The 22,388-nt window shown below is 44.0% G+C and overlaps 1 protein-coding gene across 1 annotated transcript; it reads left to right on the top strand.

Annotated features, from left to right (window-relative positions):
- The first annotated feature begins 3,713 nt into the window (after nucleotides 1-3,713).
- neto2b (neuropilin (NRP) and tolloid (TLL)-like 2b) lies at nucleotides 3,714-22,048 on the top strand. The gene is made up of 12 exons (XM_023971648.2): nucleotides 3,714-3,771; nucleotides 4,000-4,056; nucleotides 5,795-5,935; nucleotides 6,116-6,364; nucleotides 6,645-6,692; nucleotides 6,859-6,986; nucleotides 7,135-7,236; nucleotides 7,491-7,617; nucleotides 18,719-18,832; nucleotides 19,047-19,177; nucleotides 19,364-19,456; nucleotides 20,261-22,048. The coding sequence occupies exons 1-12, from the start codon at nucleotides 3,714-3,716 to the stop codon at nucleotides 20,711-20,713; spliced, it is 1,701 nt and encodes a 566-aa protein (XP_023827416.1). The 3' UTR covers nucleotides 20,714-22,048.
- The last annotated feature ends 340 nt before the right edge of the window (nucleotides 22,049-22,388 follow it).

Here is a 22,388-nt window from a genome sequence, read left to right as displayed (position 1 = left end):
TTGTTCCTAACTTCCCTGAAAAGTTGCATATCACGGGGGCTGTTCGATGCTAATGCAGAACACCACAGGATGTTTTTGTGCTGGTCAAGGGCAGACAGGTCTGGGTTGAACCAAGGACTATATCTATTCCTAGTTCTAAATTTATGAATGGGGCATGCTTATTTAAGATGGTGAGGAAGGCACTTTTAAAGAATAGCCAGGCAACATCTTCTGACGGGATGAGGTCAATGTCATTCCAGGATACTCCGGCCAGGTCGATTAGAAAGGCCTGCTCGCAGAAGTGTTTTAGGGAGCGTTTGACAGTGATGAAGGGTGGTCGTTTGGTCGCCGACCCATTACGGATGCAGGCAATGAGGCAGTTATCGCTGAGATCTTGATTGAAAACAGCAGAGGTGTATTTGGAGGGCGAGTTAGTTAGGATGACATCTATGAGGGTGCCCGTGTTTACGKATTTGGAGTTGTACCTGGTAGGTTCATTGATAATTTCTGTGAGATTGAGGGCATCAAGCTTAGATTATAGGATGGCCGGGGTGTTAAGCATGTCCCAGTTTAGGTCACCTCGTAGCACGAGCTAAGAAGATAGATGGGGGACAATCAATTCACATATGGTATCGAGGGCACAGCTGGGGGCAGAGGGAGGTCTATAGCAAGCGGCAACAGTGAGAGACTTGTTTCTGGAAAGGTGAATTTTTAGAAGTAGAAGCTCGAATTGTTTGGGTACAGACTTGGATAGTAATACAGAACTCTACAGGCTATCTTTGCAGTAGATTGCAACACTGCCCCCTTTGCCAGTTCTAACTTGGCAGAAAATGTTATAGTTTGCGATGGAGATTTCAGGGGTTTTCCTAAGCCAGGATTCAGACACGGCTAAGACATCCGGGTTGGCAGAGTGTGCTAAAGCTGTGAGTAAAACAAAGTTAGGGAGTAGGCTTATAATGTTAACATGCATGAAACCAAGGCTTTTCCGGTTACAGAAGTCAACAAATGAGAGCACCTGGGGAGTGGGGCTAGGCACTGCAGGACCTCGATTAACCTCGACATCACCAGAGGAGAAGTAGAATAAGGGTACGGCTAAATGCTATACGAACTGGCCATCTAGCACGTTCGGAACAGAGAGTAGAAGGAGCAGGTTTCTGGGCTCAATAGCATAGATTCAAGGCATAGTGTACAGACAAAGGTAAGGTAGGATGTGAGTACATTGGAGGTAAACCTAGGCATTGAGTAATGATGAGAGAGATATAGTCTCTAGAGATGTTTAAACCAGATGATGTCATCGCATATGTAGGAGGCGGAACAACACGGTTGGTTAAGGAATATTGAGCAGGGCTAGAGGCTCTACAGTGAAATAAGACAGTAATCACTAACCAGGACAGTAATGGACGAGGCATATTGATATTAGAGAGAGGCATGCGTAGCCAAGTGAACACATGGGCCCAGTGAGTGGTTGGGCTGACTGGGGACACAGCGATTGAGACAGTTAGCAGGCCAATGCTAACAAGCTAACAGTTAGTAGGCCGGGGCTAAACAAGCTAGCAGTTAGCAGACCGGGTTAGCAAGCAAGCAGTTAGCAGGGGCTAGCAGTTAGCAGACCGGGGCAGGCAAGCTAGCAGTTAGCAGACCGGGGCAGGCAAGCTAGCAGTTAGCAGACCGGGGCAGGCAAGTTAGCCTTTGGGGGACGTCGCGATGGGGGTAAGTCTGTTTTTGCCTCTTCGTGCGGTGATGTCGATAGACCAGTCGTGGAATTAGTAGGGTTCCAGGTAGCTCTAGGTAGGTAGCAGGCCTAGCAGGTTAGCAGAATGGGCCTTCAGCGGGCGTCGTGCCTGAGGGGCCTGTTGGAGTCCTAGGGCAGATTATGTCGGTATTCCAGTCGTAGAGGATCGGCGGGGTTCCGTGCCCCATACCAGCAGTAGAAGGGGTCCGTATATTGTAGCCCAGGAGTGGGCTTCGGTGGTAGCACAGGAGCCCTGGCCGGGTAGCTTCAGGCTAATTGGTGCTTGCTCCGTGATGGAAACGCTAGCCAGGAGTGGTCACCCGGGATTGCGGTTAGCTAGTTGCGAAGATCCAGAAGAAAATGTTCAGAGTTTGCGGTAGGAATCCGGGGATATGGAGAGAAATAGGTCCGTTATGCTCTGGTTTGAGTCACGTTGTTCGAACTGGCGAGAGCTTTCCGAGCTAAAGGTTAGCTGATGACCACTAGCAATGGTTTTCTAACTGATAGCTGGTAGGTAGATAGAAGAAAAAGATATATACAAGGGACACGACAGGATGAAGACGTCTGACTGCTACGCCATTTTGGAACTGTATGACCATATTAGAGACACATATTTCCCTCAGATTACACAGACCCACAAATAATCTGAAAACAAATCCCATTTTGATAAACTCTCATATCTATTGGGTGAAATACCACAGTGTGCCATCACAGTAGCAAGATTTATGACCAGGGCAACCAGTGAAGAAGAAACACTATTGTAAATACAAACCATGTTTATGTTTATTTATTTTCCCTTTTGTGCTTTAACTATTTGCACATCGTCACAACACTGCATATAGCCATACTATTCCTCTGGAACTTTTGTAAGTGTAATGTTTACTGTAAATGTTGTATTGTTTATTTCACTTTTGTTTATTATTAATTTCACTTGCGTTGACAGTGTAAACATGCTTCCCATGCCAATAAAGCCCCTTAAATTGAATTGAGTGTATTAGATGCATAATAAGAATAATGTGCTTCTGGCACAGCCTGCATGTGCGTGTGTGTGTGGGTGCGTGCGTGGGTGGGTGGGTGACAGGTAGAGAGACACTGCTGAAACAAAAACAATTGAAAACATGATTATTATTATTTTTATTTTTTTGGTAATTAAACAAATCAAAAATAACGAAAGTTGGTTATCCCTATTAATCAAACGCTCGAAAAAAAACGAAGGAGTAAAGGGAATCATGGGGGGGGGGGGGGGGGTGCATGCGCGATAGCTACTGCGGTGCCTGCGCCAGCAGTGTCCAATCTTTAAAAAGGGCCGCAGCCAGCTAGTTCCGAGAGAGAGAGTGAGAGAGTCTCTTTCTCTGAATGGCTGAACCTACAAATGAAACAGAACTTTTAGTTTCATGTTTCTCAAAACAATGCTTTACCCATCTACACAAAGAAGCAATATTTACAGAGGCTTCATCACTTCGTGGGATTTTTATTGAACAAGTAGCCAGTTTTGGGATAATGATGATTTCCGTTCATTTTTTTTCATTATTTGAGATGACAGGGATTCGGAGTCGTTGATCAATCAATCGATCAATTACATTGTATATGTCTATATTTAGAGCTTTTAACAAAAACACGTAGCAGTGTCTTATCAGCGGCGAGATAGTGTCAATTGCATTCTATGAGGAAAGTTGTGGTTTGTAAAAGTCGATTATAACGTTTTACCCTGATAAGCGTAAAGGAGGCGGGTATGTAAGGAAGAAAGCAAGGAACGAAGAAAAGCTTTGTAGCCTATTAACAGCAAGCCATCCTGTGAGGAAACTGAGCGGAGGAGGAGATGTACATATGTGAGTTTAGACTGGGTGTGGGTGTGTGTGCCATCCGTCAGCCTCTTTCTTGGTKTGGTTGTTTTGCTGGTCGGCCTCTGTTTGCGTATGTGTTGTGTTTGCGCGTGTGTTGTGTTTGCGCGCGCGAGCCTGCATGCGTTTGTGTATCCATTTCCTTTTCCTTTTCATCAGCAATGGATGCTCAGTTGACAGACATTAGTCAGAGGCGCATGATGCCCACATCAGCTCGTGGTAGAAAAGCGGGTGATTCAGTGCGCAAGCGGCCCAGTGATGCTGAAGTGACAGCTCCCTCAGCGCGCTGTCTCTTGCCACACACACTCTGTGAAACACCAGTAGCAGCTGCGCCGCTGATGGTCCTCGGGTTTCAGAGTGTCTGTCTTTTTATTCTTTATCCCTCAAACTCTCTCTCTCTCTCTCTCTCCTGATTTACTCTCTATGCCCTATTCAACCCCCATCCAGTCTGGGTAGCTCTCTTTCTGATAGAGGAAGGCTTTGCACTGGCACAGAAAACCAAAGGTGGGTGTGATCTCATTTGTATGGCAGAAATGTGTTCTATTTAGGGTGAATGTTTGTTTTAATTCAATGAACAAGAATATAAATGCAACATGTAATGTGTTGGTCCCTTGTTTCATGAGCTGAAATAAAAGATCCCAGAAATGTTCAATATGCACAAAAATCTTATTGCTCACAAAGTTTGGGCATGTGGTGGTTAATTTCTTTACTATCAAATGAGGAGAGACAAACTTATCACACAAGTCAGAGTTATACTTAAACTAAATCTTTAATAGTGAGAGCTTTGCAATAGCAATGGCTTGTCGACAAATCACCGTTTCTAATGATCCGTTGAGAGCGGCAACACAAAGGCTACTGAGATCTTTTATAGGAAAGATACACCCCTTTCAACCTACATGACGAACAACAGATATATAGAATGGGTCACAAAGTTAAGATTTGTATGAAAGATACCTATAATACATAGCAGGCAGCATCTGCTGTGTCAACAGTTGTCATTGTATAGACCAGTGTCTGGCCCTCCGACTCCAAACTGGAACCATCTCTCCCTGGTACCATATAGAACAGAAACATTAACTCATGCTCTGGAATGCTCTTTAGGTTTTATCACCCAAAGACATCGTAAATCTCCTCTGTCAGTGTTATCTCATAGAGGCCCATCCTCAGTAGAACACACACACAAAAGCTATAAGAATACTCTATTCTGTCGAATAAAACAACCATTTGATGCAATAAAAGTATTATAACATAATCTTGCAATTTCTCTCACAGGCACAAATGTGTTTACATCCCTGTTAGTGAGCATTTTTTTATTTGCCAACATAATCCATCCACCTGACAGGTGTGGCATATCAAGAAGCTTATTAAACAGCATGATCATTATACAGGTGCACCTTGTGCTAGGGACAATGAAAGGCCACTTTAAAATGTGCCGTTTTGTCACATAACACAATTCCACAGATGTCTCAAGTTTTGAGGGAGCGTGCAATTAGCATGCTGACTGCAGGAATGTCCACCAGAGCTGTTGCAAAGAATGTAATGTTCATTTCTTTGACATAAGCCGCCTTCAACGTTGTTTTAGAGATTTTGGCAGTACGTCCAACCAGCCTCACAACCGCAGACCACGTGTATGGCGGTGTGTGGACGAGCGGTTTGCTGATGTCAAGGTTGTGAACAGAGTGCCCCATCGTGGCGGTGGGGTTATGGTATGGGTAGGCATAAGCTACGAACAACGAACACAATTGCATTTTATCGATGGCAATTTGAATGCACAAAAATACCATGACGAGGTCCTGAGGCCTATTTTTTTTAAAGCTTTCTGTGGCCAGTAGATACATACTGTATCCCCAGTCATGTGAAATTCATAGATTAGGACCTAATAAATTTATTTAAATTGACTGATTTCGTATATGAACTGTAACTCAGTAAATTCTTTGAAATTGTTGCATGTTGCGTTTATATTTTTGTTCAGTGTATTTAATATCTGAAATGTCACAGAAACTCAGTTGTGATTTGTTGAGTATGTGATGTCTTTCAAGGAATACATACGTTAATTCATGTGTGTTAATTTCAAGTTTTGAAAATCAAACTAAGACAGTGCTTTTGGAGTCACCCCCATTATATATAAGTACCCRCATAATCAAGCTGTTTCTACACCTGAATAATATCGGTGACATCACTGTACTAATAAATGTTTACTTCCTGGTGTGTGGTGTGATTGTTTTTTCCATGGCATCCGTAGACTCTCAGAATGTGGGTAAGATTTCCCAGAATGCCCGACAGTGTGGCACCTGGATCAGAAACATCAACGGGGGGCAGTTCAGCTCTCCAAACTACCCTAAAATCTACCCTCCCAACAAGGAGTGCCTCTACATACTGGAAGGTAACACACACACACGCACACACACATGCACGCACGCACACACACACACACACACACACACACACACACACACACACACACACATCGATTAAAACTCTTACATATCTTGACACAGAGCGTCATATTTGCGCCCTTTCTACCTTGGCCAAATAGTGACACCTACTCTCCTTCCCCTCCCAGCCCTGCCCCGTCAGAGGATCGAGCTTCTGTTTGATGACATCTTTTACATTGAGCCATCCTTTGAGTGTCGTTTCGACCACATCGAGGTGAGAGATGGTCCGTTCAGTTTCTCTCCTCTGATCAACCGCTTCTGTGGCTCCTCCAGCCCAGGCCTGGTGCTCTCCAGCGGACGATTCATCTGGATCCGCTTCTCCAGTGATGAGGAGCTGGAGGGACTGGGCTTCAGGGTCCAGTACACCTTTACCGCAGGTAATTTACCTAAGCCACAGCTAATGAACCACAACACACCTTTTACACAGGTAATACACTTCTATACTTACCTTTACCGCAAGTAATTTACCTGAACCACAGCTAATGAACTACAACACACACTTTTACTGCAGGGAGTGGCTAACTCAATCCAACATAACACATCTAGCCGTCAGGGTCCAGTACATATTTTCTGCAAGTAATTTCCCTCAACCACAGTTAGCACTTTACTGTAGGTAACACATCTTAGGAGCAAACATTGACTTCAGCTTCTTTTCAGATCCAGAGTTTCACCTCCACGTGGGAGGAATATTAAATCCTATTCCAGGTAATTTATCAACACTTTAACCCCTTCTTCAACTAGATAATAATAATATAACACTTTATTTAACTGGATTTAACAAGATCATATGTGTTTCTTCATCCCACCGTATCACCTCTCTTTCTCCCTGTCTTTCCCTCTCTCTCCTCCCCCCTCCCCCCCTATCTGTCAGACTGTCAGTTTGAGCTAAGTGGAGCTGATGGTATGATCCGGTCCGGTCAGGTGGAGGAGGAGGACAAAGTCAAACCTGACCAGGCGGTCGACTGTATCTGGACCATACGAGCTCCGCCCAACTTCAAGGTCTATTACACCTCTATGACATGTCTCAACTCTCTATATCTAAATATCTATATCTAAAAATCTATATCTAAATATCTATATCTACCCTCTTTAACAACTCCCTCCACTCCCTCCATCCATCTGTTTCTCTCCCTTTTGTCTTGGTCAGATCTACCTGCGGTTTCTGGAGTATCAGCTGGAGAATTCCAACGAGTGTAAGAAGAACTTTGTGGCCGTGTACGACGGCAGCAGTGCCATAGAGGACCTCAAGGTAGGAGTTGAAATGAGAACTCATTCACTGACTCACTCACTACTATGCAGTAATGCATATCATTCCCACATTGTGCGCATTCATAATAAAACTAAAGTTAGCACTAATCAATATTAACTACTTATCGGAAAAAAGGTTGTGCAGTGATACATGTGATAATGAGTTTATTGTTGTCATACTTTTTGTTTGTCATATCATCATGTTTTATCGTTTTAATTAATTGTTTATTTACTKTGACATCATGGTCGCTGCAGGCCAAGTTCTGCAGTACCGTTGCCACTGACGTAATGCTTGACAACGGGGTGGGCGTGGTCAGGATGTGGGCCGACGAAGGCAGCAGACTCAGCCGCTTTCGCATGCTCTTCACGTCTTTCGCAGACCGTGAGTCCAACACGTTCTTTCTGTCTTTCTCTTCACCCCTTTCTTCACCTGTTTGGCCTACCATGAGTCTATCACGCACTCACTTTACCTCTCTATCACTCTCTCTATCTCTCTCTCTCTTTCCCTCACAGGCTCACTCTTTCACTGAATCTGTCTTACGCTTCCCCTTTCCCGCTTTCTTCATCTCATCCTTATCTACTGTGTGTCTCTCTCACTTGACCTCTTTGTAACTCTCCTGTATTTCTATTGCTCATACTTACTTTTTTTTTATCACTTTCGTGATTTTCTTTACAAGTACAGTATGTGGTACATTTTCACAACTCTTAAGCACAAAAATCAAAACAGATCATCAAAATGGCTCATGTTTCAAAACTCTAAGGACATTTTCAACTGACTGAGTAAAACAAAAACATTCACAAAGTCACTTGTTCACTGCACCAAATCACTCTTTAAGTATCTGCTTTTCAAAATTCAATATTCACTTTACTTTTGATATCATTTATTGTCATTTGTTAACAATACAATTAATTATCACTTTATCAAACTACTCAAACTGGTAACTACTGAGCCAAAGTGATGTAGTGCCTAGTTAACGTATATAGTTTGATAACTGCTGAACACTGTAAAATTCTATATTTCTACCTCATAAACGTATCAATTTGACAGCATTTTATGTTTGAATGTTAAACCAAATCATATATGGATGTGACTCAGGTGTATCAATGAAATTCAAATAATGAGTGGAATATATTGTTATACAACCCAGGTATTTCAGCAGTGCATTTTATACTACACTATAATTACAAATGGTAGCACATAGTGACTTTTTCCACTATGTGCTACCATTTGGAATGATAGTGTAGTATAAAATGCACTGCTGAAATACCTGGGTTGTATTACAAGATATTCCACTCAATATCTGAATTTCATTGATACACTGTAAGCTGAGAAACAGGTGATACTGTATTAGTTGACAAGTCATGTAGAAAATGTGATCTTGTACAATGTTCCATTGGGCAGAAATCAGTGGAGGCTGCTGAAAAGAGGACAGACCCTAATAATGGCTGGAATAGTGTAATGGCTGGTATGGAATAAATGGAATGATATAAAACACATGAAAACCAAAAGAAATGTGACACCATTCCATTTACTCCATTCCGGCCATTATCCTTTCTAGCCCAGGGGTTCCGCTAGCGGAACACCCACAACATTCCGCTGAAAAGGCAGCGTGCGTAATTCAAATATATATTTTTTGAAATATGTAACTTTCACACATTAACAAGTCCAATACAGCAAATGAAAGATAAACATCTTGTTAATCTACCCATCGTGTCCGATTTTTAAAATGTTTTACAGCGAAAACACAACATATACTGTATTTATGTTAGATCACCACCAAATCCAAAAAACACACAGCCATTTTTCCCAGCCAAAGATAGAGTCACAAAAGCAGAAATAGAGATAAAATGAATCACTAACCTTTGATAATCTTCATCAGATGACACTCATAGGACATCATGTTACACAATACATTTATGTGTTGTTCGATAATGTGCATATTTATATCCACAAATCTCGGTTTACATTGGCGCCATGTTCAGAAATGCCTCTAAAATATCCGGGGTAATTACAGAGAGCCACGTCAAATAACAGAAATACTCATGATAAACTTTGATGAAAGATACATCTTTTACATATAATTAAAGATACACTTGTTCTTAATGCAACCGCTGTGTCAGATTTTTTTTWAACTTTAGGAAAAAGCATACCATGCAATTGTAACGGCAGATTTCCTCCTCTTCAGACGAAGAGGAGGAAATCTGCCTTTACAATTGCATGGTATGCTTTTTCCTAAAGTGTAGCAGGGATCGGACCAAAGCGCAGCATGGTTAGTGTTTATCATGTTTTAATAATGACAAAAACGTGAACACTACAAAATACCAAAACAACAAATGTGAAAAACCGAAACAGTCCTATCTGGTGCATAGACACAAAGACAGAAGACAACCACCCACAAACCCCAACACAAAACAGGCTACCTAAATATGGTTCCCAATCAGAGACAACGCAAAACACCTGTCTCTGATTGAGAACCATATCAGGCCAAATCAGGCGCAGCGCAGGTGGTAGCGCAGCGCAGGTGGCAGCGCAGGTGGCGCTGGGCAGACGGGTAGCGCAGGTGGCGCTGGGCAGACGGGCAGCGCAGGCTACGCTGGGCAGACGGCAGACTCTGACCTGCTGAGGCGCACAGTAGGCTTGGTGCGTGGTGCCGGAACTGGTGGTACCGGGCTGGAGACACGCACCACAGGGCGAGTGCGTGGAGGAGGAACAGGGCTCTGGAGACGCACAGGAAGCCTGGTGCGTGGTGTATGCACTGGTGGTACTGGGCTGGTGCGAGGAGGTGGCACCGGATATACCGGACCGTGAAGGCGTACTGGAGCTCTTGCCCAACCTTAGCTGGTTGAATACTCCCCTTAGCCCGGCCAGTGCGGCGAGGTGGAATAACCCGCACTGGGCTGTGCTGGCGAACGGGGGACACCATGCGTAAGGCTGGTGCCATGTACACCGGCCCAGGGAGACGCACTGGAGACCAGATGCGTTGAGCCAGCTTCATGGCACCTGGCTCGATGCCCACTCTAGCCCGGCCGATACGAGGAGCTGGGATGTACCGCACSKGGCTATGCACACGTACAGGAGACACCGTGCGCTCTTCCGCATAACACGGTGTCTGCCCGTACTCTTGCTCTCCACGGTAAGCGCGGGAAGTTGGCGCAAGTCTCCAACGTGACTTCGCCACACTCCCCGTGTGCCCCCCCCTAAGAAATGTTTGGGGCTGCCTCTCTGGCTTCTAGCCACGCCTGCGTTCTGCCTCCTCATACCACCGCTACTCGGCTTTAGCTGCCTCCAGCTCTTCACGAGGGCGGCGATATTCTCCAGCTTGAACCCAGGGTCCCTTACCGTCCAGAATTTCCTCCCATGTCCAGGAGTCGTGTGTACTTGGCCGCTGCTGCTGCTGTTGCCGCTGCTGCCCGTTACCACGCTGCTTGGTCCTCTTTTGGTGGGTGGTTCTGTAACGGCAGATTTCCTCCTCTTCGTCTGAAGAGGAGGTGTAGCAGGGATCGGACCAAAGTGCAGCGTGGTTAGTGTTTATCATGTTTTAATAATGACAAAAACGTGAACACTACAAAATACCAAAACAACAAACGTGAAAAACCGAAACAGTCCTATCTGGTGCATAGACACAAAGACAGAAGACAACCACTCACAAACCCCAACACAAAACAGGCTACCTAAATATGGTTCCCARTCAGAGACAACGCAAAACACCTGTCTCTGATTGAGAACCATATCAGGMCAAACAAGAAACCCACATAGAAACAGACAACATAGAATGCACACTCAGCTCACGTCCTGACCAACACTAAAACAACGAAAACACAAAAGAACAATGGTCAGAACGTGACAGCAATAATCTGAGACGGCGCTCAGAAATACACAACATTTCTCCGCCTTGTTGGAGTCAACAGAAATACGAAATTACATCATAAATATTCCCTTACCTTTGATGATCTTTCATCAGAATGCAGTGCCAGGAATCCTATTTCCACAATAAATCGTTGTTTTGTTCGATAATGTCCATTACTAGTGTACTTTTGCAGGCACGTTTAGTTCACATGTCCAAACGCTGGCACCGGTCCAGGCGAACTCGGACGAAAACTTAAAAAAGTTATATTCCAGGTCGAATAAACTGGTCAAATTAAGTAGAGAATCAATCTTCAGGATGTTGGTATCATATACATTTACATTAAGTCATTTAGCAGACGCTCTATCCAGAGCGACTTACAAGTTGGTGCATTCACCTTATGATATCCAGTGGAAACAACCACTTTACAATAGTGCATCTAACTCTTTTAAGGGGGGGGGGGGCGTTAGAAGGATTACTTTATCCTATCCTAGGTATTCCTTAAAGAGGTGGGGTTTTCAGGTGTTTCCGGAAGGTGGTGATTGACTCCGCTGACCTGGCGTCGTGGGGGAGTTTGTTCCACCATTGGGGTGCCAGAGCAGCGAACAGTTTTGACTGGGCTGAGCGGGAGCTGTACTTCCTCAGAGGTAGGGAGGCGAGCAGGCCAGAAGTGGATGAACGCAGTGCCCTTGTTTGGGTGTAGGGCCTGATCAGAGCCTGAAGGTACGGAGGTGCCATTCCCCTCACAGCTCCGTAGGCAAGCACCATTGTCTTGTAGCGGATGCGAGCTTCAACTGGAAGCCAGTGGAGAGAGCGGAGGAGCGGGGTGACGTGAGAGAACTTGGGAAGGTTGAACACCAGACGGGCTGCGGCGTTCTGGATGAGTTGTAGGGGTTAATGGCACAGGCAGGGAGCCCAGCCAACAGCGAGTTGCAGTAGTCCAGACGGGAGATGACAAGTGCCTGGATTAGGACCTGCGCCGCTTCCTGTGTGAGGCAGGGTCGTACTCTGCGAATGTTGTAGAGCATGAACCTACAGGAACGGGTCCACCGCCTTGATGTTAGTTGAGAACGACAGCGTGTTGTCCAGGATCACGCCAAGTTCTTAGCACTCTGGGAGGAGGACACAATGGAGTTGTCAACCGTGATGGCGAGATCAATGGAACGGGCAGTCCTTCCCCGGGAGGAAGAGCAGCTCCGTCTTGCCGAGGTTCAGCTTGAGGTGGTGATCCGTCATCCACCACTGATATGTCTGCCAGACATGCAGAGATGCGTATTCGCCACCTGGTTATCAGAAGGGGAAAGGAGAAGATATTGTTTGTGTCGTCTGCATAGCAATGATAGGAGAGACCATGTGAGGATATGACAGAGCCAAGGACTTGTGTATAGCGAGAATAGGAGAGGGCCTAGAACAAGAGCCCTGGGGGACACCAGTGGTGAGAGCACGTGGTGCGGAGACAGATTCTCGCCACGCCACCTGGTAGGAGCGACCTGTCAAGGTAGGACGCAATCCAAGGCGTGGGCCGCGCGCGGAGATGCCCTAACTCGGAGAGGGTGGAGAGAGGATTCTGATGGTTCACTGTATCAAAGGCAGCCGATAGGTCTAGAAGGATGAGAGCAGAGGAGAGAGAGTTAGCTTTAGCAGTGGCGGAGCCCTCCGTGACACAGAGAAGAGCAGTCTCAGTTGAATGACTAGTCTTGAAACCTGACTGATTTTGGATCAAGAAGGTCATTCTGAGAGAGGATAGCAGGAGAGTTGGCCAAGGACGGCACGTTCAAGAGTTTTGGAGAGAAAAGAAAGAAGGGATACTGGTCTGTAGTTGTTGACATCGGAGGGATCGAGTGTAGGTTTTTTCAGCAGGGGTGCAACTCTCGCTCTCTTGAAGGCGGAAGGGACGTAGCCAGCGGTCAAGGATGAGTTGATGAGCGAGGTGAGGTTAAGGGAGAAGGTCTCGGAAATGGCCTGGAGAAGAGAGGAGGGGATAGGGTCAAGCGGGCAGTGTGTTGGGCGGCCGGCCGTCACAAGATGCGAGATTCATCTCTGGAGAGAGAGGGGAGAAAGAGGTCAAAGCACAGGGTAGGGCAGTGTGAGCAGAACCAGCGGTGTCGTTTGACTTAGCAAACGATGATCGGATGTCGTCGACCTTCTTTTCAAAATGGTTGAGAAGTCATCCGCAGAGAGGGAGGAGGAGGGGGGGAGGGGGAGGAGGATTCAGGAGGGAGGAGAAGGTGGCAAAGAGCATCCTAGGGTTGAGGCAGATGCTTGGAATTTAGAGTGGTAGAAAGTGGCTTTAGCAGCAGAGACAGAAGAGGAGAATGTAGAGAGGAGAGTGAAAGGATGCCAGGTCCGCAGGGGAGGCGAGTTTTTCCTCCATTTCCGCTCGGCTGCTACCGGAGCCTGTTCTGTGAGCGCGCAATGAGTCGTCGAGCCACGAGCAGGAGGAGAGGACCGAGCCGGCCTGGAGGATAGGGGACATAGAGAGTTAAAGGATGCAGAAAGGAGGAGAGGAGGGTTGAAGGAGAGACAGAGATAGGTTGGAGAAGGTTTGAGCAGAGGGAAGAGATGATAGGATGGAAGAGGAGAGAGTAGCGGGGGAGGAGAGAGCGAAGGTTGGGACGGCGCGATACCATCCGAGTGGGGGCAGTGTGGGAAGTGTTGGATGAGAGCGAGAGGGAAAAGGATACAAGGTAGTGGTCGGAGACTTTGGAGGGGAGTTGCAATGAGATTAAGTGATTTAAGAACAGCATCTAAGTAAAGATGAGGTCAGCGTATTGCCTGCCTTGTGAGTAGGGGGGAAGGTGAGAGGGTGAGGTCAAAGAGGAGAGGAGTGGAAAGAAGGAGGCAGAGAGGAATGAGTCAAAGGTAGACGGGGGAGGTTTAAAGTCACCCAGAACTGTGAGAGGTGAGCCATCCCTCAGGAAAGGAACTTATCAAGGCGTCAAGCTCATTGATGAACTCTCCAAGGGAACCTGGGGGCGATAAATGATAAGGATGTTAAGCTTGAAAGGGCTGGTAACTGTGACAGCATGGAATTCAGAAGGAGGCGGATAGACAGATGGGTCAGGGGAGAGAGAGAGAATGTGCCACTTGGGAGAGATGAGGAATCCAGTGCCACCACCCCGCTTGGACCAGAAGCTCTCGGGGTGTGCGAGAACACGTGGGCAGACGAGGAGAGAGCAGTAGGAGTAGCAGTGTTATCTGTGGTAATCCATGTTTCYGTCAGTGCCAAGAAGTCGAGGGACTGGAGGGAAGCATAGGCTGAGATGAACTCTGCCTTGTTGGCCGCAGATCGGCAGTTCCAGAGGCTGCYGGAGACCTGGAACTCCACGTGGGTCGTGCGCGCTGGGACCACCAGGTTAGAGGGGCGGCGGCCACTCGGTGTGAAGCGTTTGTATGGTCTGTGCAGAGAGGAGAGAAGAGGGATAGACAGACACATAGTTGACAGGCTACAGAAGAGGCTACGCTAATGCAAAGGAGATTGGAATGACACTACACGTCTCGAATGTTCAGAAAGTTAAGCTTTCGTTGCAAAAATAAATAAAATCTTATTGACTAAAATGATACAGTGCTGCTGGCTGTTGGAGTAGGCTAGCTAGCAGTGGCTGCGTTGTTGACTTAGTTTGAAAGTGTAGCTGGCTAGGTAACCTTGACAATTTACTCTAAACTACACAATTATCTTGGATATATCCAATAACGTTCCAACCGGAGCATTCGTTTTTRTCTACAGAGTAATGGAACACATGGCCATATCATGACTAGCGCGCGTGACCAGGAACTAGCATTCTGCCAGACCACTGACTCAAATAGCTGCCATCCGGCCCCACATCACACTAGAGGCTTCATTCCACGTTCTACTGACTGTTGACATCTAGTGGAAGGCGTTGGAAGTGCGAACAGATCCATATCTTACTGGGATGTGAATAGACGATGAGTTTAACATCAACCAGCCCCAGAATTTCCACTTTCTGTTTGGAAGTTTGCCATATGAGTTCTGTTATACTCACAGACATAATTCAAACAGTTTTAGAAACTTCAGAGTGTTTTCTATCCAATGGTAATAATAATATCCATATATTCGCATCTGGGACAGACTAGAAGGCAATTCACTGTAAGAATTTGTTCTTAACTGACTTGCCTAGTTAAATAAAGGTTAAAACCTTTTCTCAATAGGGGGGGCGCTGTTTTCACTTTGTAAAAAATCGTTCCCAAATTAAACTGCCTCGTACTCAATTCTTGCTCGTACAATATGCATATTATTATTACAATTGGATAGAAAACACTCTCTAGTTTCTAAAACCGTTTGAATTATATCTCTGAGTATAACAGAACTCATTTTGCAGCAAACTTCCTGTCAGGAACTGAAAAATCTGAAATCGGGGGTTCTGTTCCAGAGTCATCCTATTAATTTGCATRAAATCTATGGGTCTACATGCACTGCATACGCCTTCCACTAGATGTCAATAGACAGTGAGAAGTGGAATGGGGTGTATAGCTTTATCTGAGGCCGAATAAGACCTCTTGGAATAACGAGACCAGTCTTTTCACCGTTCAGCTTGGCGCGAGAAGGACCTCTGGATTGCGTTCTGAAAAGCTTTCGTTATAGACGTTAGATATCTCCGGCTCTGATTTGATTTGATATATGTGTTAAAAACATCATAAACTAGTTATTTTAAACCGACTTATATCAGTTCATATCAGTTTATTGCGATTTTCGGTATTTCCTTTGTCTTGCGTTATGGTTGGACACTCCTGCGCCACATGGCTAGCTTTTGTTGCTAATTCGAGAGATGAAGACGACATTCTACAACCGAACAACGATTATTCTGGACAAAGGACACCTTGTACAAAATTCTGATGGAAGCTCATCAAATAGTAGGAACCATTTATGATGTTATTTCGTATTTCTGTCAAATGTTTAGACGTATTTTCCGCACTTATTTTGGGCGCTGTCTCGCTATAACGTAAGCTGTATGTCGTACTAAAGTTATTTTTAAAAATCTAACACAGCGGTTGCATTAAGAACTAGTGTATCTTTCATTTGCTGTCCAACCTGTATTTTTTAGTAAAGTTTTTGATTAGTTATTTGATTAGATTAGGTGCCTCTCCAAGATTTCTCCGGACAATATTTCTGCATTTTGACAACGTATTCACATTGTAAAACCACGATTTGTGCCACTAAATATGCACATTTTCGAACAAACCATATATGTATTGTGTAATATGATGTTATAGGACTGTCATCTGATGAAGAATGTGAAGGTTAGTGAAAAAATATATATCTTTTGCTGGTTTATTCGCTATCGCTAACGTTGYGTTGAATGAATGCGGTTGTGTGGTAGGCTATTGTAGTAAGCTAATATAATGCTATATTGTGTTTTCGCTGTAAATCTGAAATATTGGCTGGATTTACAAGATGTTTGTCTTTCATTTGCTGTACACCATGTATTTTTCATAAATGTTTTATGATGAGTATTTAGGTATTTCACGTTGGTCTCTGTAGTTATTCTAGCTGCTTTGGTGAGATTTGTGATGGTGGCTGCAATGGTAAACTCTGATTTATACCTGAAATATGCACATTTTTCGAACAAAACATATGCTATACAATAAATATGTTATCAGACTGTCATCTGATGAAGTTGTTTCTTGGTTAGTGACTATTTATATCTTTATTTGGTCGAATTTGTGATAGCTAACTATGCGGTAAAAAAATGGTGAAAATATGCGGTTGAGTCTTTTGCTATCGTGGTTAGCTAATAGAAATACATATTGTGTTTTCGCTGTAAAACATTTTAAAAATCGGAAATGATGGCTGGATTCACAAGATGTGTATCTTTCATCTGGTGTCTTGGACTTGTGATTTCATGATATTTAGATGCTAGTATTTACTTGTGGCGCTATGCTAGGCTATGCTAGTCAGCTTTTTTACTGATGAGGGTGCTCCCGGATCCGGGATTGTGACCAAGTAGAAGTTAAATAAAAATACAAAATATAAAATAGCCAACTGTTTAACAATACCCCTATTTCTGATGATTTGTCCTATGTACTATGTGTACTGTGTGGTGCATGTCAAATTATAATCAAATACTATATGGAATATATTTACCATCTACTACTTGGTTCCATTCAGCACTGCAAAAATAACAGTTTTGCAATGTGTATCTTGTATTTTTTGCTATTGGCTTTAATGGTAGTTAAAATAACTAAATGGTGAACCTATCATTATCTGATGTATTGGTGACTGAATTAAATGTTCTCATGGTATTTCACAGAAAACATTTGCATGAATCACTGATGAATGTTTTTGCATGAATGACTCAGAAAGATGTGTGAAACCACAACGAATGCACAATCAAACATTCTGAACATACAATAGCGGGCATTACAAATTCACCACATACTTATGAAAATAGCACCAAAGCGAGTGTAAAAAACTGTAACATAATTGTATCCTCTTGTAGCTGAGACTTCACATAGCTGTTTCAGAATTTTTTTTCTCTTACGCTATAGGTTTACATACACTATATATATAAAAGTATGTGGACACCCCTTCAAATGAGTGGATTCGGCTATTTCAGCCACACCCATTGCTGACAGGTGTATAAAATCGAGCACAAAGCCATGCAATCTCCATAGACAAACATTGGCAGTAAAATGGCCTTACTGAAGAGCTCAGAGACTTTCAATGTGGCACCGTCATAGGATGCCACCTGTCCAACAAGTCAGTTCGTAAAATGTATGCCCTGCTAGAGCTGCCCCGGTCAACTGTAAGGGCTGTTATTGTGAAGTGAAAATGTCTAGAAGCAACAACTGCTCAGCCACAAAGTGGTAGGCCACACAAGCTCACAGAACGGGACTTCTGGGTGCTGAAGCACGTAGCACATAAAAATTGTCTGTCCTCGGTTGCAACACTCGCTACCGAGTTCCAAACCGCCTCTGGAATCAACGTCGGCACAAGAACTGTTCATTAGGAGTTTCATGAAATGGGTTTCCGTGGCCAAGCAGCCACACACAAGCCTAAGATCATCATCTGCTATGCCAAGCATCGGCTGGAGTCGTGTAACTCTTGCCGCCATTGGACTCTGGAGCAGTGGAAAAGCGTTCTGGAGTGATGAATCACACTCAACCATCTGCCAGTCCAACGGACTAATCTGGGTTTGGCGGATGGCAGGAGAACAGGAGAACTATACCTGCTCCAATCCATAGTGCCAACTGTAAAGTTTGGTGGAGGAGGAATAATGGTCTGGGGCTGTTTTTCATGGTTCGGGCTAGGCACCTTAGTTCCAGTGAAGGGAAATCTTAACGCAACAGCATACAATGACATTCTAGACGATTCTGTGCTTCCAACTTTGTGGCAACAGTTTGAGGAAAGCCCTTTCCTGTTTCAGCATGACAGACAATGCCCCTGTGCACAAAGCAAGGTCCATGCAGAAATGGTTTGTCGAGATCAGTATGGAAGAACTTGAATGCCAATGATTTTGGAATTAGATGTTCGACGAGCAGGCGTCCACATACTTTTGGTCATGTAGTGTAGCATAACTGTGCTAGTATAGGTTACAACTAACATAATGGCTCATCATATCGATGAAATAAAAAATGATTTGTGTGTGTGTGCTGTGTGCGTGCGTGTGTGTGTTGCAGCCCCATGTTCAGGCGACATGTTCTTCTGTCACAGTAGCATGTGCATCAACAACTCTCTGGTGTGTAACGGGGTGCAGAACTGTGTCTTTCCCTGGGACGAGAGCAACTGTAAAGGTGAGACACATGTTATGTTATACTGTATTATATTTTCATAATATCATCTTCATATTTCACATCAAGAGGAAAAACACATTTTTGTTGGACGATTCCCGGAATCGGTAGGGAATGAGCAGGAAATCCAGAATCCTTCCACCAGGTTTTCTAAGAATTTTGCAAAAGTTATCGGAATTTTGGAACCCTAAGTCTCTCGTTCTCTGTCTCTCTGTAGAGAAGAAGCCTAAAGGTATATTCCATCACATTACTAAGACCCATGGGACAATTATAGGTGTGTCTACAGGACTCGTCCTCCTCCTCCTCATCATCTCCATACTGGTGCAGGTCAAACAGCCACGCAAGAAGGTGTGTAAGCAACCAAATGTTGACAAATATTACAAATTATGTTTGACAGTCAATCGTCTGTGTGTGAATGAACAAAATTCGTAAAATGAAGCACGTTACTATTTTACGAGTGGCATGGGTCTGGGTCGTCGAGAGAAATAAAGCGTCTATCACGCTTGTGGGATCCTAACCCTTGTATGTTAACAGGTGGTGGCGCGGAAGAGTGCCCTTTTCAATGGAGCTGACTTCAAGGAAGTGTTTGAACCTCCGCACTACGAACTCTTCTCACTCAGAGAGAAGGTGGGTTTAACATCTAGACTTAATGATATATACCAAACCAAAATATAAAACGCAACATGCAAAAATGTCAATGATTTTTCTGAGTTACAGTTCATATAAGGAAATCAGTCAATTGAAATAAATTAAATCTATGGATTTCATGACTAGGCAGGGGTGCAGCCATGGGTGGGCCTGGAAGGGCATAGGCCCACCCACTGGGGAGCAAGGCTCTGCCAATCAGAATGAGTTTTTCCCCACAAAAGGGCTTTATTACAGACAGAAATACTCCTCAGCATCCCCCACCCCCCACCTCCCCTCAGATGATCCCGCAGGTGAAGAAGCACGTGGTCTGCGGTTGTGAGGCCGGTTGGACGTACCGCCAAATTCTCTAAAACGACGTTGGAGGCAGCTTATGGTAGAGAAATTAACATTCAATTGTCTGGTAAAAGCTCTGCTGGACATTCCTGCAGTCAGCATACCAATTGCAATGATCATGCTGTTTAATCAGCTTCTTGACAGATTATATTGGCAAAAGAGAAATGCTCACTAATAGGAATGTAAATGAATGTCTGCACAAAATTTGAGAGAAATAAGCTTTTTGTACTTTTGGAACATTTCTTCGATTTTTTATTTCAGCTACATGTTGGGTTTATATTTTTGTTCAGTGTAGTTTATTATGCTACTGATGTTTTAGTCCTGTATTTTACTTTGCTTTACTTCACTTAGTTTATAAAGTAGTGATGATGACGATGATGACGGTGGTAAGGAGGATGATGACGATGATCACTGTATGAAGATGGTTATCATTATCTTTGTCATCCTAAGGAGTTGTCTACGGACATCGACCTACCAGAAGAACTCCAGTCTCTCAACGCTCTGAGACGTTCCTCCACCACTTCACGCTGCATCCATGAGCACCACTGTGGCTCCCAGGCCTCCGCCAACCCCAGCCGACGTGCTTCTTCTGTGGGCATAGGATCCATGGAGCTGCCCCCCTTCCGGGGCAAGTTCACCCAGGGTCAGCCAGGCTCCCTACCCTCTCTGAGAGGCGTCAACAGCAGCCTGAGGAAGAAGAGCTGGCCTAGTATGAAACAGGTAGGACTGGTGGGAGGCGAGGGCCTGGTGGACCGGGTAAGGGGGAGGGAGGATAGGGTGATGGAAGAGGAGGGAGAAGAGGAGGTGGAAGGAGGGAGGTGTGATGTGTATGTACGCAGAGGGATGAGCATGAGATCCATCTGTGAGATGTCTCAGCAGAGATCGATGTCCATGGACTTCTGAGAGAGAATGAGGATAGGAGGAAGGGAACAGAAAGGAGGATGTGGTGGAGGAAGGAGAGAACATTTGTGATAGAAAAACAATCAGTATCCCTTGACACATTTACTATGAAGGAAAATAGATTGGACCCCAACCTCTAACCTAGACACTCTCTCTGGTATCTCTGAAACTTTGACTATCCTGTTGCACTGGATCTACGAGTTAAAGGCATCATCCGTAACTTCGATCACCGTTAAAAAGTGCACACTGACACTTTTTTGAAGGTGACAATCTGGTATGCAAACCACAAGTATGACAACCAAAAAAGAAGAGGAACAGGAACACACTGATGTTTTGTTTTAAGTTAATTATGTTTGTATTTCATGTTTCTGCCACAGGGAAAAGAGAATTTATGGAGTGTGTCCTTAAAGTGGGCCTGCTTTAACAAATACTGTCTCCAAGGCCGGAGACAGGCCATATAGTGTATATTTCTTATTTCTTTCATGACAAACCTCACTGTGTATTTTTCCCCAAAACGTTTTTTCCCTAAAGGTTTTTTCTCTCCATTTGTTGATTTTGTATTTTGTATTTTGTATTTTGTATAGAGAGGATAGTTGATGGAGAATTGTGTTACGTTAGCACTGGATGATAATGATGAAGGATGCCTTGTATCATTGTGTTGTTGTTTTGTTTTGATTGATTTTGTTTTGCTTTGTTGTTGAATATATTAAAGAATGCAGCTCTTGGTGACTGGGGTGAGTTGATGGTGAGTGAACCATGTGGCTGTGGTAGATGAGGATCAGAGTGAGTTGGCCGTGGTTTCGGTTGAACACTCTGCTGAGACAGCATGGTTTTATGAGGCTTCCTGTAATGGTCTGTCACACCACTACGCAGGCAAGAAAATCCCTCTTGAAACCCTGACTAATACAACCAAGCAATATACAACCAATAAACAACCAAATGTACAAACAATATACATACTGTATACAGTGAGCTCCAAAAGCTTTGGGACAGTGACACATTTTTTGTTGTTTTGGCTCTGTACTCCAGCACTTTGGATTTGGTACAATGACTGTGAGGTTAAAGTGCAGACTGTCAGCTTTAATTTGAGTGTATTTTCATCAATATTGGGTGAACTGTTTAGAAATTACAGCACTTTTTGTACATAGTACCCACATTTTAGGGGACCAAAAGTATTGGGACAAATTCACTTATATGTGTATTAAAGTAGTCAAAGGTTTAGTATTTGGTCCAATATTCCTAGTGGCTCTACAAATTTGTTGGATGAATTTGCTGTTTGTTCTGGTTGTGTTTCAGATCATTTTGTGCCCAACAGAAATGAATGGTAAATAATGTATTGTATCATTTTGGAGTCACTTTTCTTGTAAATAAGAATATAATATATTTCTAAACACCTCTACATTAATGTAGATGCTACCATGATTAAGGATCATCCTGAATGAATCGTGAATAATGATGAGTGAAAAAGTTACAGATGCACAAATATCATACCCCCAAGACATGCTAACCCTATTRCAATAGTAGGGGATGTTAGCATTTTGGGTGGGGGTATAATTTTTGTGTCTAACTTTCTCACATCATTATTCACGATTCATTCAGGATTAGCCGTAATCATCGTAGCATCTACATTAATGTAAAAGTGTTTAGAAATATATTCTGTTCTTATAGTGATCGTATC

Source organism: Salvelinus sp. IW2-2015, linkage group LG26 (genome assembly GCF_002910315.2).
Source record: "Salvelinus sp. IW2-2015 linkage group LG26, ASM291031v2, whole genome shotgun sequence".
Taxonomy (NCBI): Eukaryota; Metazoa; Chordata; class Actinopteri; order Salmoniformes; family Salmonidae; genus Salvelinus; species Salvelinus sp. IW2-2015.
The sequence above is the reverse complement of the archived record's forward strand: the minus strand, read 5'-3'. Positions and strand labels throughout refer to the sequence as shown.